The sequence below is a fragment of the Sceloporus occidentalis genome, unplaced genomic scaffold, assembly GCF_023333645.1.
Source record: "Sceloporus occidentalis isolate IW3139 unplaced genomic scaffold, rSceOcc1.0.p SCAF_260, whole genome shotgun sequence".
Lineage (NCBI taxonomy): Eukaryota > Metazoa > Chordata > Lepidosauria > Squamata > Phrynosomatidae > Sceloporus > Sceloporus occidentalis.
The window spans coordinates 672,041-691,579 of record NW_028317240.1 but is presented as its reverse complement, the minus strand read 5'-3'; the positions used below and the strand labels follow the sequence as shown (position 1 = coordinate 691,579).

Below are 19,539 nucleotides of genomic sequence, written 5' to 3'. Positions count from 1 at the left end.
TCATTTGAAGGTAATTGTCCACTGTTTGACACAAGCATCATGGGATACGGTAGTCAATGTATGCTCGTCCAACCAGGCCAAACCGCTCACATGGTGCAGTCTATGGGTATCTGGGAGAAGAAGGAAAAGAGAGCAAAATGAGACATCAATGGAATTGTGCAGCGAAGAAGAAAAAAAGTGCACTGCAAAAGATGGGGACGCTTGCCTTTGTGACTGGAGAACAAACCTAAAGCTAACACTGTCTTAGGTTTTAAATAATTTCACCAAATCCAAAACATACTACATTAGATAATGATTTTAAGAGAGGGCACTCATGCAGGCTGATTTTAAAAAGACAAATTCTTGGTTCATTTTCTTTAAATAAATAATAATTAAAAAAAAGTGTGTATATTATATATAAATGATCACAGTAACAGCTATCCCAAATTGATCAGGGTAAGATATTTAAATCGCCATTGCTGCTTTGACACAACTTTGAAAAACTACAGCGGATGAAATAATATATATTTTGTACGCTAGAACAGAGTTTGTGGCAAATCCTGGGCAGATTATTTTGCCCCTAGAAAGAAACATTAAAATATTAGTTTATCTATCTAGCTGCACATGCACTTCAAATTAATTGTGATCTTCAAAAAGACCTGCGGGTACCTCATTTTGTGGAAAATTATAATTAGATCTTGACAAAGGATTACAAACATTGATATATTTTGCTATGACCCATTTTAAAAAGTGCAGGTATTGCGGACACATATACATTAAAAAAATAAAGTTACCTGGCATTTTCAGCCTTGCATCTGGATCACTCAAGGTCCAGACAAAAACCATCATATCCATGCCCCCGCTGGCAAAATGCTCATTGTCAGGTGACCAGGCAACGCAGACCACTTTGGCATGATGTCCGTAGAAACTGTTTTGTTCCTGTTAAGTAAATTAAGTCAACGATGCAGGTTGAGAATTATAAAAAGTCCCAACTGTTCTTGACGCAGGACAGTGGGGCTCAAAACGTTTGGGTCAGTGGACCACACCAGAAAACATACTCAATGAGAAGCAGTAACCAATTCCTGCCTGAGACAATATTTAAAACGTGTATACTAGAACATCATCATTACAATACTTTGCATGGCTGTCAATATGAAGACAGAAACGTCTTAAATACATCTCCAACAAACTCGCTATGGGAAGCAAGGCATGTAGAATGATCAGTGCCTTCGTTCTTAAAAAGGAACGATCACCACGATAACTTTTAAATACAAATTTCCCATCCTGAAGTCCCCTCAATCCTCATCTACTCTTCTAACAACACTACCTGAACCAGTTGGCAGCAGCTCAGAGATGGGATAGTCAGCTGTATAATTATGGAGATTCGCAACAACAACAAAAAAAAAATAAATCGGCAAAACGTACCTCATGGTATCCACATGAAGCGGGTTACTTTATTTTAATGTATAAAAATATCATTACACAAGTTTATTTAAACATTACAACATGTAGTATCTGAGAAAACTTGCTCGAACAGGTTTTTGATTTTTGAGGTTTATTTGGGTGACTTTTTAACATATATTGTTTTTTTTTTAATCTGTAGAAACCTTGAGGTTATACGTTTATTGCCGTAAATAAAAACAAGGACTTGGATTTTTTGTTATTCAACGTAGAAGAGTCTTTAGAAACGCCTCATTAGCTTTACTTTGATGGTCAAATATTACACTATCAGTCTCCACTTGTTTTCCTAATAAACAATATTTAGTTAAAAAATTGAAGTGAAGGAAACTTGGATACACTATCTTCCCATTAGCTAAAAACGCAGAAGAAATAATGTGCAGAGATAATGAAGAAAGGTAAATATCTGAACAGCTGCTCAAACACTTTAGGGAAAAATTGCAATTTTATGACCCAACTAACAAAACACCATTACCAAATTTCTATATTAACTAGTTGGTGACAAAGAATGTTCTAGGCCAGCCAACAGTGGCCTTTAACACCACGAGTGCTGCACATAACATGCTTTCTTCAGTCAGTCAGCACAACTGAGCAACTTTACTGTATAGCGTCCAATGATGCATAAACGGCATGCGCTACACACTTACCACGTATCCATCAGCAACACTGAACACAGTGACCACTTTTTTGTCATCACAAACGGCAAGGTAGGCCCCGTCGTGGGAATAAGCAAGGCTTGTTACGGCACCTTTGGCTGGCAGAGCCTTTCCTTCATCTTTTAAGGTGAGCCCTTGGATGGAGTACAGGTAGACCTTGCCGTCCTGCAGAGGTAAGAACACGGTACAGTGAGAGAGGGAGCTGCATGTGAACGAGAAGGATATCCCTGAACATACATCTACTACAAAGATGGAACTACAGGCAAAGTACCTGTATACTGTAAAAGTTAGTTTGTGATCTAGAGAACAGAGGCTTTCTACACATCACTTTTACACTAATACACAATAGATATTTCTTATAGGTCAACAGCGAATGGACCATGATCTTCAGGCTATGACAAATTATACAATACTGCTTGTTTTTTCCTAGTAAGGCCAAACTAAGCAAACACCGAGGTCATTAGGCAGAGACATTGAATAAACCACTTAAATAACCATTATTAATCACGGTTACATAATCACTAAGTCTAAATACACAATATGTCCCTAGCCTCCTTATTAGTTCTTACATATGTTTAATATGCTTAATCCAAGCATCTCTTTGCCAGGGACACTTCTAAAAACACAGAATTCATGTATTGTGTTCTGTTTAAAGGCTGTATTCTCCCCCCCCCCCCAGCTTAGTTTGATAAAACATTTTATTTCACACAAGCTCAATGAAAGAATAGGAAGTTGCAAAAACACTTGACTTTAAACTTCAACTCTTAAGGCAGATTATCAATATTAATTCCATCCTTACTGCTCCTCCAACAGCAACCGTTCCTGTAGCTTTGTGAATGGCCACCACTTCCGGCTCGTAAGCCAGGGAGTCGAGCGTGAAGACTTTTTTCTTGTCTTTTAGCAGAATAATCTGTAAAAAAAAAACAAAAAAAAAAAAAAACACAAATATCTAGTTTCAAAAAGAGATACTTTTCCATCCTGTTACATCTTTTGGCCGACTAGATGTTCAACTAAAACATGCGTGATTCCCAACCAGCTGAAATAACACCAAGTTAAAGTATTATTACAATAAGCATAAATCATTATGGTAAACCACAGTCTCAATCTCACATGTGAAACTTTTTTGCCATTATATCAAGAAAAAGGAGAGAAGAAGAATCTGTTGCCTAAAAAAACAATGTGAAATACCCTTTAGACTTTGTTACCCAGCGGGGTTTCATTATGTTACCTGTCCGATGCAGACGGCTACAGCATATCCTGCAGCACCAGCAGCGACGCTTTTGGGCTGGACGTCCAACTTTATAGCATCCTGAGGACTACATATGGAATAGAGTGTTACATCATGAGTTTCTTGTTGGGTGAAATGCAAACAAATTTCCTACAGAATTGGCAAATCATTGACACTAACTTATATGCATTGCTGGCCACATCTGTGTAGCGCACGGTGTCATCCATACTACAGGTGACCAGCTGGTTGAAGTCATCTACGCCCATGCTGGACACCTGATTGGAGTGACCTTTTCCGGTGAAAGTATCATTTTCTCCTGTCTCCGCATCCCAATAATGTAGAACAAGAGTTAAAGAAAATACATCTTCACAAAACAGTTTAGCATATAGTGTGTGCACAAACAAAACATTCACACATTTCTTGACATTACTTACCAGTTCCAAAATTTAAGTTGTCATTTCAGAAAGCTACGTAGGGTCTGATTTTTCTCCTCTTATATTTAACTTGTTAAAGCATTCATTATGTTCCATGCCATCATGAAAAAAGTGGCCCAAAAATATATCATGATGGCATGGCACCCCATGAAGAAAGAAACCTGCCATTCACCCTCCCCGGGCCGAACACTCTTGCACAATCAAGCGATACTTCCTTGAAGTAAATGGTGCTTCCCATTCAAAATCTTTATTATAGATCACCTGGCACACTGAAAAAAACTGTCTGATCCATGCAGGGGGAGGGGGGGCGGGGAATCAGTCATTATGGCACTGGGATCTCTTCTCTCCAAACATACATTTTTGCGGGAGTGTTTTGAGCTGTTGGGCTGGTAAAACGAGACGTATGTTTCAAAAATAAAATTTAAAAACTTTAACTTTGGAAAAGGGTATGGGGATGTTCCATGTCGTGCCCTGAAGAAGAAAAATCCCATGCATGTTTTTTTTTGTTTTTTTTACCAAATTCAAGACGCTTAATATATTCTGTGGTATTTTGGACAACTGAACTGGTTTGGGGACAATCATAGTAAAATATTAGAAAATATATTTTTTTCCCTCAAACGTTTTTGATAACTTTAATGTATTATCCATACTAAATGTTGGACTATACACCTAAATATGGTATCAAAAGAAAGGTCTGAAGAAAAGGAGAATCATTGTTAAGGAAAGTGTGTGTGTGTGTGTGTGTGTGTGTGTAAAACATGCAAGAAAAAAAAAAAAAAAAAGGATATTGATGTGCCCATCATGGCTGCCAGTATATATCCGTGATCGTCCATCGTTCTGATGGACTGTCATACACTGAATTGACTTGCTGTGTCCCTGCAAGCACAAAAACAAAATAACTCACAAGATAATAGCAGGCATAGCTGTATAAATAAAATACATATCACACAAAACATAGGAAATGGTATTCCAACATAAATACAATAAAAAAAAACTAAAAAAAAAAACACGCACCTTGATCACACGCAAAGGTCTATTTGGGTTATTCTTGTCCAGATAATTGATGTAACCGGACAGAGAAACACTCAGCAAATAATCCTTCTGCCACAAGCAGCCCAACTGCTGATCGAGCACATCCGATCCAAGGTGAAACGTGGTCACTGCCGAGTTGGCCGCCACATCCCAGATCTTTGCAGTTTTGTCCCCAGACGCAGAAAGGAGTTGGGTGCTGTCAGCACTCCAGCTAATCTGCAGTAAAACAAATAAATTTGTTGAAAGGCTTAATCGATACACACTAAAGATATACTGCCAAATTTGGCACTCAAACGACTGTGGGGGACACACAATAAATAATAAAACGGCAAACATATTTAACAAAAGTGCATTTATGGGGTAGAGCATTTTCTTCTGAAGAGCCACCATTTGAGTTATGTCACAAAGGAGAAATAACATCTTGAGCAATAAATACAAGAGGCCAGAGCTAAAAACTATTTGAACATTATTTTGTTGTGGCATTAAGCACCATTTAAGAAGCCATTAAGGGAGCTAAAATCTTACACCTTTCAAAATTTAGAATTAATCTAAAATAAATAAACTTACAGCATAAATGCCGCCATCATGTGCTTTATCACCACCAAGGCTTCCAATCTTTTCTCCAGTCTTGCCGTCATACAGGAAAATCTAGAGAAGGAAAAAAAAAAATTAAAAAATTTATACCGTATTGGCTCGGATATAGGCCGCCCCCGTATATAGGCCACACCCTAAAAGTTTGGTGCTTTTTTAAAGAAAAAAAGCACAAAAAAAACAAAACATGCTGCCACTCTGTCTCCCCCCCCCCCCGAGATATGCTGCCACTGTCCTCCTCCCCCCTCGAGATATGCTGCCACTGTCCTCCTCCTCCTCCCCCCCCCCAGAGATATGCTGCCACTGTCCTCCCCCCCCCTCGAGATATGCTGCCACTGTCCCCCCCCCCCCGAGATATGCTGCCACTGTCCTCCTCCTCCCCCCCGAGATATGCTGCCACTGTCCTTCCCCCCCCCCCCCCGCCGAGATATGCTGCCACTCTGCCCCCCCCCCCCGACTTACCAGAGGAGACTCCCGGGTGTCTTGCGGGGCTGGCGGGGGACATCTACACAATACGCGTACACAAGTTGTGTACACGTATTGCGTAGATGTCCCCCGCCAGCCCCGCAAGACACCCGGGAGTCTCCTCTGGTAAGTCTTGGGGGCAGAGGTAAAGCTGAGACAACCTCCCGTGCCGGCACCCCCCCCCCGTGGAAAGTGCTGGCAGGGGAGGCTGTCTGAGCGTATCGGGGAGTAGGATGCAGGTCCCCTGCACTGCTGCGGGGGATCTGTATCCCAACCCTGCCCGGCGCCCGGGACTGCATGTCCTGGGCGTCGGGGCGCTAGACCCCGAATATAGGCCGCACCCCCACTTTAAAGACTTAAAGTGGGGGAAAAAAGTGCGGCCTATATTCGAGCCAATACGGTATATAATTTTATACCTTACAACCCTTTTGAATATTTTGTCATGGGATTTAAAGGGTATTCATATACGTAGACCTCTAAGTGTTTTTCAAGGTTCCTACTATGCTCAATAAGCCACTTTACTAAGCTTTCACTTGGGCATCTGGCCTCCATACTGTACCATAGAGCTAGTTGAAAACGAGTTATGGTTTAAGCTTCTTGATGTCATTATACGTTATGAAGGGCCAACACCAGAGACATTGGTTGGTGTTCTACAATGTATAGTTAGGGTTTCTTAAGTATACTTCTTACTGGCACAACCTGCCATTATTGGTCCTTCATAATAAGTTAAGGAGAGTAGATGAAACCACAACTCTCCTTTTAGTGAATAAATCCCCACAAAACTCCCCTGAAATAGGCACAATTACGTGCAGCCCTCTATAGCATTTATCATGTGAAACCTAGTGCGGGGCACTGAATATGACATCATATCCAAGTACTATGCACAGGAAGACACAGCAGTGATTAAGGACTGAGGTAGCCCTCTGAGCTGGTCCAAAGGTCTTCACAAAAAGGGGCCAATCCGATGTTGGTGGGTCCTTGAGTACGTGAGCGAGTACGTATATATATATATGAGAGAAAAAGTGTATCTTAGTATGTGTATGTTTGTGTAAGCGTGAGTGTCAGTACATATGTGAGTTACCGGGGGAGCAGGCACGGGGCCTTGGAGGTTTACCTGCACACAGGACCAGCAGGTGGCAGATGGGGGACGTATTCCCTCGTCAACATATCACTAGTTATTACGGCCATATTCAAAGCAGTTAACAAAAAGTTGTGTGTTTTTTTTCACACCGCATTAATAAAACCTGACATAATGTATTCTGGTGCTTGAGAGCAGATAAAGCATTTAAATCTTGCAGCAGAATAAATATTTTCTATAAATTACCTATATACAGTACCGTAGTTTAGCACACAAAAAAAAAAAAGAAAAAAGACAACCCTGGTTTTATTTAATTTTGTTTATCTAAAGAACGAAGGGAGAGGACATAAGAGATATTGTTTTAATAAACTTACATAACCATCGGCACTGCAGGTGGCAAATCGGTTGCCGTCAGGAGAAAAACGGACGCAGTTAACAAATCGGCCGTGGTCCTGACGAAGAAAAAGAATATCATTGAACACAAAACAAACTTTCTGCAATCATATAGTCTCTAAAGTAAAAGGAATGACAAAACTAACATCAGATTGGTTGTCAATTGTTGCTTCATGAGAGACTTATTTCCATTTTATAAAATATTGGCATATTCATAAAACGTCTGTAAAATCCTCATCTGAATAACCGTTCATTATGTGGATATTGTAGACGAGCCAGAAGATGCATGGATTTATAATAAAAATTTGACAGGTGGCATCCACATCAGTATTGGTCAACATGCGGGTCCCCAGACGATGAATTCCAACGTTCGGGTTGCTTTGTAGGCAAGGAAGCCGACGATCACACTTAACCGAATGACCAAACAATACTGACTTTGTAAGACCGGGACACAAAAAAGAACTGCCTGTTATATGTTTGGAGAGGGCTTTAAGTTTAATAATTTTATTTTTTTTTATTTTAGAGCCGAGGTTGCAGGAAACCTCTCGGGTTAAACAACATGAAAAGCTTAAGATGTGGAAAACAGCCGATTAATTTATAAAGACCGCTGCTCTAGTTTAGTTTCCATGGATTAATTGCACCGGGACACCAAGCTGGGCTTTCACTGTGAAGACTGCTCTATGGCTTTCAGCGCTCTGCTTTATGAAAGCGTTTTATATAAAACACTATTTAGTATCAATTAAACGGCACTCAAAATAAAATAAAAAAAACCTTTTAGCCATTGAAGAACCATACACAAGACCACTGTGGAACCCAACAAAACCCAGAGATCACAGAAGTCTCCTATGATATGCAACAAGCTGTATATTACATTTTATGTGTCTGCAGCTAGAAAATCAAACCTTGAATCTATATTGCGGTTACCGTTAACCGTCCCGATAACTGACGCCGGCGTTCACATGCGAGTCTAACCGATTAAAGCACCGTTTTATGGCATGTGAACTCAGAACATTCTAAAGAGAGTTTTGGAAGAACACAAAAGTAAGCCTTCTAAATGCAGAACATCTCACACGAGTACACGGATTGTCTTTTCCAATTTAAAACACAAAATCTTTCGGTTATGACAGCGTCCCAGCAAACACAGATTTTCCATATGCAACGATAACGCTCAACCCTGGAACACAGCAGTCACGGCAAATACACATAATCCCGACAGACAGCTGTGCAGATCAGGCAGAAACATTGCCGACACGGCGAGCACAGATTAAAAGAGATAAAAGATTATAAAAATGAAACGCTTTGTGTCGCTTTTACCCAAACGTCGGCGTCTTCATACAGACTGGTATTTCCAAGATCATCCCGATTAGGAGTGACAGAGCAGCTCCACTCCCTATCCCTTTTTGGTGCTTCATCATGGGGCTATCCTCTTATTAAAATAATCAGGGTGGCAAGTGTCACACATTAAAAAAGTAATACTAAGCGGCATCTGTAAATCTGTTACGAGTTTTATCCTACTGTCCGAAACCAGATAATACATAAATATTGAAAGAGCAGTCAAATTACGAGAACGTAAAGGAGATTCGATTGTCTCTCTAAAAGTTAGATCTGGAATTTCACGGGTTGGTCTCTAAATTAAGAATACAATCATTAAATTGGTACTCTGAGTAAAAGGTAGACTAGGGTCAAACGTCTAAAAAAACAACAACAAAAAAAACTCAAAGATACAAAGCTGTGCATTTATGGTTTCTCCGCAACCAATTTGGAAAAACAGATGGAATAAACAAAATCCAAGCCTAACATATCAAAGACTCCTACGGAAAGTCACAAGCGAACCATCACTATAACAGATCCCGGCGGCTCTGTAACCTGGCAAATGTCTAGATTGTTGTAAGCATATTAACCTTATTTACCTGAACTGCACAGTCAGTGAATAATGAATGCCTGTTGGGTTAGCTGTATGTATGAGCTCTTTCAGTAGCTAGAATTCAGCAAGCCAGAGAAAAGTCAGGAGGTTCCCTTGGTTCTAAGGTTTGGAGCTCAAGTCATGGATTCACCCCCCCCCCCCCCCACCTCTTGACCGCTGGCCAGACCCAGATTAGCCATCAGGCAAGTGTGGTGTTCTGTGCCCGGTCACCATCCACACCTTCCAAAATCACTCATGGGGCAGATTGAATAGCAGAACATGTCTGATGGACACATGCGGCTTTATGTCTACAGGGGCTTATTTGGCATCGCATCCTACAAGGTTTTTAACTCTCTCAACAATCAAAATTAGTTTTTTTTATTTTCTGATGCAAACCGACATGTCGAAAATCAGCGTTCTTCAAACTTTAACCTAAGGATGCCAGGCACAATACTTCTGTCCGTAAAAATAAAAATAAAAAAAATAAATAAAAAGTCTCCTATGAAACAAAATGATTTAAAAAATTACATGTATTTAAGTGTTGAGGTAGGTTGAAATGTAAAGTTATTTTCGGAATTCATTTGTAACATTGGTGAAGAATGTTGTATATAAGCAACGTTATCTATAACCTATAGAGTTATTCTAATGAATAGGCGGAATGAAATAAACACAAACAAAAAAAACCCCACCACATACTACTTTTATCCAACAGCCAATTACAACTATTTAGTCCATGGTGCCCCCATCACTCCACCTTCTCTACATTCTAAATCCTATCACAGACCATAGATGGCCCTCTCCAATGCCAGTGATAACTCTATACCTAGGTTTTCCATCCCTTACCAAGTTAACATCAACAAGTTTCACATAAAGGCAATTACAAGAACATACATTTTCTTCAAAAGAAGAAAAAAGTCAAAGACGTAGCGCTCTTAAAAACACAAGAGAATGGCTCAGCTCAGGACACTAAAACTGAAGGGAGAATGCAAAGTAGTATCTGCTCAGAGTCACCAATTTCTAGCCAAGACGAGCTATATGCAAATAGATAATCTCCAAACTGACCTCATCCTGTAATTTGCCTAGTGCCACATTGCACATCATACAAGCACTGCTTAGAATATGCACACATGACGGGTTAACATGTTCCGCATACGTCTGAGGTGTTGGGATGTTAAAAGGAATGGATTATATTTCTGCAAAACATTCAGTGACATGAAACCGTGGATAACGGAGTACAACTCACGCTTAAAGTAAACTTGAATTTGAAGGGGGGTCCCTCGAAGAAAGCAGCGCAGTTATCATCACTTCCGGTGACCAGACGATAGGGCCTCGTTTGTTTGATGTCCACAGAGTTGATGACTTTGTTGTGACCGGCAATTTCCCCAACGGAAGAGCCGGTGTCCCAGAGGAAAACCGAACCAAACCTAAAAGATAAAAAGAATTGCCGTGAAACTGCCGGGCGCGGGGGAGACAAGGGCAATGCAGAAGTTACTCAAAAGAGAATACAAATAAGCAATCCATAATTCAGATTTTGATACAGATACCGTTAAAACAACTTACAGCATAATGCATTAGTCATGTTCCACCATGTATAACCATGAACCTTTAAAAAATGCTAAAATGTATAATTTTATATATAAAAATATATTTTAAACAAAGGGACAAGAAACGGTTAAAAGTATGCAAAACAAAGAAAAGTGACATTTAAATCTTGAAACAGGACTGTCACTTCATGAACAATACTTTTCATAGACAGCCATATATTGGCATCAGTTCGAGTTGCAGTCAACGTCTGGATTGTGCTGCCTGCCAATGTTTCCAGGTAAGCAATGCAATTAAAAACAAGCAAAAAGATGACATTACCTACACATACAAAACGCGCTTTAAAACAGGAACAAGAGATAAAAACCCATCAAGTGCAAAAGGAATAAAAAGCAATCTAACTGGTTTCAATAGAGACTAAAAATAAAATGACATATTTCAGCTGGAAGTTTACATAATAAAATCTTATCTCTGGAACACACTCTGCTCACAGAAGTATACGAGTTACAGGAAAAATCCACAAATCACGCGTAGCTATAGAAACCCGGGTGTGTGGGAGAGACACGCAAACAGAGCGAAGTGCTAAGAACGGACGGTTTATGGAAAAGGAGCCATCATCCGAAGGCAGTCTAAGAAAGATCTGGAATAGTTTTTCTTTTCAGTTTTTAAAGGGACAGCATAACATCGCCAATGTGTAAAAATGAATATTTTCACAAGGCTCCTTCATAACCCAATGCTTCTCGCCACTGATAAGCTGCTGGAAGGGAAGCACCGTCATTGGAATCAATTCTACATAACCCCCTATCTATTTGCCCCCTTCCTGCAGCTATTAGCCATGTAGGGGATGTGTTCAGCCGAATCTTCTGCCATGCCATGTATCCAGTGCCATTCACTGAAGTGCTGGTATGCTGGTCACAAGGATCTAATGCCCCCCACGTGTATTTGCACATAATCGCTTCCACTGACTTAAACCCAGAACTACACAAAAAGCTGCAGCTTCTTAGCCCAAGGTAAGTAATATAAAATATAATATATATATATATATATATATATATATATATATATATATATATATATATATATACACACACACACACATATAAATATGCACGTACAGCTATGGAATTACTATCCTGGTTATTGCCATCTATCGTGTAAATACACGGTTCTATCTATACATTTACTGAAGGCGCCAACATTCATTACAGATAATTAAGCAGATCCATAGTTATGTCTCCATCAATACATTTCCATATATAATGACAGCATAGTGTGTCATTCTGTTACAGCGCCAAACATCTTAAAACTTCCAGTGTTCTCTTCAGACTAACACAGGAATTGTAGGAACATTCCTCTTTAAAACCACAATCCGTTCAGGGGCTGCAGCTTCCTGCATTTACATGACTGGTGTTTAAGGGGCTGCTACTTCCTGAATCAAGAACATTAAAATGACAAAATAATACATCGGATGGATTTTCAGCAGCATCATTGCACAGCTGACAAAATAATCCCAACAATTAAAACACAAGGCAGAAGTGTGTTGCTTCGTGTTTTGAGGCTCGTGGCAATGACCTTTCTGACTTGATTTCTAAACGTATAGAGAATGAATTGATGTTGAAGCCACAGCATCCAACCCATCCATGCTTAACACTTACCCTCCTTAGGACTTTACTAGATTTGCTCATATTGGTTTCACGGCTAGTCGAATGATGTCAGACTGCAAGCTTCGAAGACTACTTGAGTCTCATCTTGAGGTACATTACACATTTCCAAACATATTCATGGGAAATAATATCACGTAGAAGTAATGATCCATATGTGCCCCTGCAGTACACATACACACTGTATACGTGTATATCTCAGTATACTGAACCGCAGCATTTGGGAAAGTGACAGATCTGCTTACATCAAGGCTGGCTATCGCCATCTCTTATAAAGAGCAAGTTGTTTGTTTTCATGGTAAATGTCATGGCCGTCACGACTACCTTCCTCTCAGACAGTATTGTGGAGGTCTCGGATTGTTGTTGTTGAGATTCTGTTATGCAAACTGTCTTTAGTTATTTGGCTTGTCCAGTTCTACAAGAGTCTTCCAAATTCCAAATCAAATTTTCAAAAAAAGGGGAAACTGAGGAAGACTATAAATGCCACCCATGTGGCTAGAATGCTAGGTCATCACAGTACCGTGGGGGCACGTGGCCACACCAGAAGCCTGTGACCATATCAGAAGCCTAAACACTAGTAAGCTCTAGGCGGTGTAAATGAAGCCATCCCGTTATCATGGGGCAGGTATTTACATGCCATCTATTAGTACCGAGTTCTCATGAGGCGGCCTCCCGGCAGATCACACGACAATCACCGGACTGGAAGGACTGCCGAGATATCAGAGGTAGTAAACACAGGATATATTGAATAAAATATAATATAAGAGTGGGTGATTAAAACCGAGCTATTCTATTGCTCCCCATAATGCAACGAGGCATCAATGGTTAACCCCTTAATGACAAAGCCCATATATGTACAGGCTCAAAATGCATTGTTTTCAATGGGTTTAGGGACTGCCCATTGTCCTTAAGGGGTTAATATACAGCTGTTTAAAAATGTATATTTACTATATTATACCATAATAAGACATATACTATGTTTCCTAATGCAAATCAAATCAAAACAAAGTATCAAAAATGTAAACCAGAAATCATCATTCTTCTATCAGACAAAAGATTGTTGAAGTCCAAGAATTTTCAGGTAAGTGAACAAGTGGGGGGGGGGGGGGGGGGGGTTAAGGTCTCCTAAATCCCAGTCAGTGGAATTAGTCAATGGCCATACGGGGAGTTTGATAAAAATATTTAAATCGAGGAGGTGGGTGTATTAATCGGGTCTGTCCATGTAAAAGTTGAAGTGACATTTTTTTAATCTGATGCTAGAATGGGGGAGGGGAAAACGTTCCTCGTCCATCACAGTGAGCTTTCATTCCCAAACACCTCTTTAAACAGACAAGTAGTGTGTTCAGTGTAGGAGCACACGCTTACATCAGGAGTTCTGAAGAAACAAGTTTGAAGGTCAATAACTTGGTTACGCTGTTAAAGCAGCAGAGTTTGCTTACAAGGGTAATATTATAATAAATGTTGCTTCTGACTTGTCAGATCAATACTCTTGACTCTACTGAGGAGAGGATAATTTTCAATGTACTACTTTAATAGGAATATCCATATTCGAAGAATTTTCCAGCTAGGATAAAGACAGAAGAGTGACCTGAAATCCCAATCTTCGCGTGCGCACAGAATCTCGTTCCTGGGCTCGGCAAACAGACGGAATTGGTTATAAGGACCGATATCTGGAACGTGTGAATTACATGGCAAGTCTCAGTCACAACCTCAGAGCACAGTGCTCAAAATCTATTAAAAGACCGCAAAAGCACATAGAATTTAAACCATAATACCCTATTGCAATGATTTGCACGGGACAAGTTGCCTTACGGGATACAGGACAGTTTCTCTGAGACTACCCCTGAGAAGCCACTTTAACCGTGTGTGCTTCACATGTATACCTGGGAACTCTCTGGGTTTTTGCCCCAATCTCGGGGTGAAGGGGTGGATTCTCAGGGTCACACAGTCTGGAACCGACTCCTTCCTACTGTGCAAGGCTCTGATCACATATAAGCCAATTGGTGCTTTCGCAAACAGTATGCTATGGTCGAGATAGCCTACTTGAATGCAGGTGATCCAATTAAGTGTATCAAGGCAAATAATGGCAAGTAAAAGTTTCAATTAGGACCGCTATTTGAGCCATTTGGCGAGTCACTAGAGTAAAATAATCCTTACGATGGGCTATTAAAGGGTTAATTTTCTCAAGACTCGGCTCATTTAGAAAGTTCCCAGTGTTTGCTGCACAGGGCTGCATGGACCACGTCAGGGACAATAACGATCTTCATACATGTTTCCCCCCCCCCCCCCCCCCAGCTAAAGTAACCTAAACTCTACATCTTTGCTACAGAACGATGTAGTAAAAAGACAGAGCACCAGAGTATTTAGTGATAATGGGCAGAGATAGAAGGGTGGTGTTATCAAGGGCTAGGAGTTTATGGAGGGTATTGGGAGCCAGTGGAGGGAATGGCAATGGCATTATGTACAGTGTTTCCACACAACCCCAAGTTAATGTTCAAAAAAACAAACAAACAAAAAAAAAAACACAACCATGACCAAGTTGTTAAGCTGAGTAAAAAAGCATCAGTTCGGCGTCGTATGCACGCAAAATGCTTCCTAAAACCAACTACATTGTATATACTTAATGCTAAAACCATTCGTTTAATGAAATGTCCCCCCTTTAAAACATTTGTATATAAAAAGGTCCATGACATTACAATACGGAGACCCCCATTGTATTATACTCAACCCCACCATACGGTTGGTAATTGTTCCTCTGGCTACACACAATGCAGCGCCGCAGAGCGGAGAGCTTTAGGACTAAACATTTTTGTATAGTATAATATCATCCTGCACAAAATTGTTAAGGCTTTAGTTTGTTTCACTCAACGAACATTTAAAAGTACAAATATTGTTTCAAGGTCTGCTACAAATAAATGGGGTATTTGATGAAATAATAAAAACTCATTTACAATAGCACTCTACTAGAGCGTTCCAACAGGACTATGAATGAACATGAACAGACATTATTGTTGAAATACACCAAACATTTAGAAGCAAATTCAATAATCTTTGCCTTTTCACAATATAAAAAGAATGAATTCCCATTCTAAAATGTCATTTTATCGGGAAGATCAGCATTTTGCGATGAGAATTACTTACGTTTCCCTTCCTTCGCCCACCGCGGCTATTCTCTTGCTGTCCTCGGTCCAGGCGATATCTTTGATCCTCCCTGCAAACGGCTGGTACTCGTACTTCAGCAAGTGCTCCTTCTGCGTGGTGTCCCAGACCCTCAGCTTCCCAGAAACATCTGTCAAGAGAAGTATATTCTCATCACCATGGTAGTCAGTCAGCTCCTTAATGGATGGCATATTTCTCATCACTCCTTAACAATAGGTTTTCTGTTATATGGTATAAGCAAGATTCTTTAACTCTTTCTAGAATGATGATAGTTAACAGCTGGAGTTACTTACTCAATAAAAAAAATTAATCATAAATAATAATCACAACTTCTGATCCAAGTTGGGAGAGTTAGGCTAGTCTGCCGCATAATAATATATATTTATTTTTAAGTATCCGATACTTCCCCTTTACTTATCAGGTCAGAATATTACATCCTAATGTATAGAATTGCACCAACACATCTGCAACGAACGGCTGTTATCAATAGGAAAGAAGGCAACAACCCCAGCACCAGTTTAGAAAGGTAGTGATGACGGAACAGGGCAGATCGAGTTGAGACATGCTACTTGATCATATGGTACATACTACTGACAAAGCAATCATTTACCGTACCTCCAGATGCAATGTAGAACCCACTCGGGGCGTACTTCGCCACCACCACCTGGTGAGCATGTTCTGTGTAGACATCAGCAATGGCTGGATTCTAGAAACCAAAACACCGTATGATCACATGTATGTAAGTAAGGGTCTGGGTCATGTGATTACATTAAACTATTCTGTACATGTGACATAAAAGAATGTTCAATGAAAGCTATATGGAGGGGTGTACAGAGAGGATCATGCGAACAATGACATGAAAGTAAATAGTTTATGCATGGATGAAGAAAATAAGAAAAACCGTAATTTAAAAAAATAAATAAAATAAACTTGTTTTATCACCATAGCAGCCAGAGTAATTTTTCTGCTAAACAGATCATTCAAAAAAAAAAAAATCCCCATTGTTCACTTGTTGGGAAAAGAGAAAAAAAAAAAAAGTTGTACTTTTTATTAAAATAAATAAATAAAAAAGTTTCAGATAAACTGCAGTTCCTCTCGTGCTTACACGACAGCGGCGCATTTCCCATACGCTTTGCATCTGTACAACGACCTAAAGCACAACTACAGCAAAAGGGTTATAAACGCCACACGCCAACTGTATGCGCCCCAAAGTCTGTGATTTGGTCATCGCAGCCACGCAGGGCTTTGCTACGGATCCAGGGCTACCGAAAGCACAGAGACCCAACACGCTTATGGTTTCCACATAGGGTACATTTCGGATTTAAACAGTCGGCGAGCAGATAGAATCCCCCCCCCCCCCAGTCCAAAGGAATCGTTCTTAAAAAAACAGAGGAGCGGGGGATCGGCTCGCAGAGGGGAGCATTAGTATTTAAATATTCTATCGCTGGAGGCTCTCTTCAGCCCGCTCGTAATTACGGGATTTCAGAGGCGAGCCGGGAATTCCACCGGCTGACGAATGCGAGTGGACTGCATGTCATTATCCGTCTGCGCTGCAACCAAACCAAACGTTTCAGAAAATGGTTCATAAAACACAGAAAAAGGGCTTTATTCAGGATCACGGAGCGGCTTTTTTACTGCAACTATAAATGAGTCACCGAGCTAACTTTGGGAGCGGCACCGACTCACATTATACCTCCCAAAGGCAATGCAGCCGTGCATCTACTACTACTGCGAAAACGATACAATCATCTTCCAACTATAACGCTCACTTACTCCTTAAATAACCACAAAAAACAAACACAAAAAACAGTGAATTATTCACTTACTCGAATTTAAGACTATATTTAAAATAATAAAAAATAAACAGATCCTTGGTCTCATCTCAAAAATGTATCCCTACCCCACGCATGTTTAACTTCCCTCACTGTACTACCCCTTACCACTACTCCTGGGGAGTTGTTCCACTTATCTACTACCCTCTCAGTAAGGTAAACCTTCCTTACATTACATCTACACCTCCGACCCTCTGTTTGCTCCTCTAAACAACGTTAAGCCGTTTCAGAAGACGCCGGCTGGAATGAGCTCGCTTCCAGACCTATGTTTAGAAAGTGACAGCTAAGGGGGGGGGGGGGCTGGTGGCGCGTACCTCGATATTCCGGATGATCACAGACTTTCCGTTGGTGTACAGGAAGTTATTCCCCTTCGGGTCTCCTCCGAGGACTTTGGCGACACCTCGCTCCACCTGAGGAAGACTCGCAAATACTTTCTCTAAAGAAAAACAAATAAATATACATTAAACATATAAATATATGATACCGGCACAAACACTGAAGGGTTAAAAGTCTTCGCCGTCACATTATCTGCCTCACAAGGTAAATGAAGCCACAGAGGATTTTAACTGTTGCAGCAGCAGAGCAGCTAAAGCTTCCTCCAGCCAGTGCTGCCGACAGCAGGCGTGTGCGCTGAATGAAGAAGCTGCAGCAGGCTCGGCTGCAACAGGCTGGGTGGGAAAGTGGAAGAGAAGTAGAGGAAGCAGAAGCAGGGCCTTACAACGCGGGGAGGGCAGGAGAATATAGGTGCAGCAGGAGTATACCTACAGCGCCACGTATAGAGAGTACACAGCGGGCGAGCCTATGTGTATATAGGAGGCTGTCATTGTACAGCCGGAAACATCTGTCCAGGGTACAGGGATGGGGCTAACCCACCAACCTGCTGCTCTCAGGGGGGGATATCTGGCTCTCCAGGGATTTAACTACAAGACCTGTCATTCAGATGGATGATGGGTGTTGTAGTCCAGTAAGCCCAGGGCTACGCTGGGGCCAGCAGCACGTAGCGAGCCACGAAACTCTTACACGAATGAAAAATGGAAGCGAGGTCCCCTGCAGCCTGGGTGTGGATGCGGCGGACTCCTGCTGAGGGAAGTCGTGACAAGCCTGCGCGTTAGCCCAGAGGTGTGCGGGTATGTGCCCCCCCGACAGTGTGTACAGATCAGCACTCACTGATTTCGTAGGGCATCTTGATGCGTGCGCCCGGGAACTGTGCCGAATGTGTGTATGTCGCTGCCCGCGCTCCCTGCTCTCAAATACTCGGCTCTGCTGCCGCTTCAGTCTTCAAACCCGGAAGCCGGCGGTGAGCTCGCGGCTGCGACGTCTCCCTGTGGCTTTGACCATATATGGTCAACAACGAGCACTGCTCTGCTGAAGCTCCAGCCGGCTGCCTCCAGCGCTAAACCCTCGTACTGTCACAGCATTCTAAAGGGCTGCCGCGGTGTGACGTCATTACACGCCGTCCGCCATCTTTACTGAGGGCTCAACGAAAAAAAAAAAACCCGCCCACCCATGCTGATCTCCCTGTCTGTTATGCTTGCGCTGTAATAGAGACGCAGCCTGTGATCGAAGCACAATACACCGCATAGACCTAAAGTAAACCCGAGTTTCACCCATTTCCGCCCCCATGATTAAGGAAGAAAACATTTATGTCCGAAACTCGAGGTCTACTCCAGAAAAATCGGTTAAATTGATCGCATAGAACAGGGTTTTCATTAGCATTTCCGATTTGTGAGTAGAGTCGTCTGTATGTATACGTCAGGTTTGTATTTTATTTAGAGCGGGAACAAATAACATAATTGGGGCGGCAGCATAGTATAGTCCCCCTGTTGTTGCCACACCAGTTGGGGTAGTCAAGGGTTCCTACTTTACCGTTCATGCCATTCATTCAACATAGGGATGTATTTGCCCACAACAAATATGGCAGCCAGGCCTTCAGGCTCGTGTCTAGTCTGGGAAGGGGGCCGTGCTTATCACTGCTGCGGGTGTAAATGTTTTCAAAGCACTCCCTGAGCTGGTTTATTGACGCGGTTTCTTTCATGCTAATTTACATGTGTCATGAACTAATTAAACCCGCTGAGCTCATGGCTACATAGAGAGTCATCTTGATGATGCAATAAACGTTACCTCTGCG

The 19,539-nt window shown here is 41.3% G+C and overlaps 1 protein-coding gene across 1 annotated transcript; it reads right to left on the bottom strand.

Annotated features, from left to right (window-relative positions):
• Positions 1 to 18,594, bottom strand: LOC149275872 (WD repeat-containing protein 1). The gene is made up of 15 exons (XM_089504213.1): positions 18,579 to 18,594; positions 17,726 to 17,847; positions 16,195 to 16,285; positions 15,562 to 15,709; positions 10,461 to 10,641; positions 7,296 to 7,373; positions 5,355 to 5,435; positions 4,770 to 5,003; positions 4,544 to 4,631; positions 3,502 to 3,658; positions 3,322 to 3,409; positions 2,893 to 3,003; positions 2,085 to 2,258; positions 774 to 918; positions 1 to 110 (listed from the first exon to the last, which is right to left on the bottom strand). The coding sequence occupies exons 1-15, from the start codon at positions 18,592 to 18,594 to the stop codon at positions 1 to 3; spliced, it is 1,824 nt and encodes a 607-aa protein (XP_089360339.1).
• Between the last annotated feature and the right edge of the window lie 945 nt (positions 18,595 to 19,539).

Bases quoted from the DNA above. Each gene is read 5' to 3' on its own strand.
- LOC149275872 (XM_089504213.1), bottom strand. The intron at 4,632-4,769 runs GTGCGTGTTTTT...TTGTGCTTGCAG, and splicing joins GACCTTTGCGTGTGATCAAG to GGACACAGCAAGTCAATTCA. The intron at 3,004-3,321 runs GTAACATAATGA...TTTTTTTTACAG, and splicing joins TAGCCGTCTGCATCGGACAG to ATTATTCTGCTAAAAGACAA.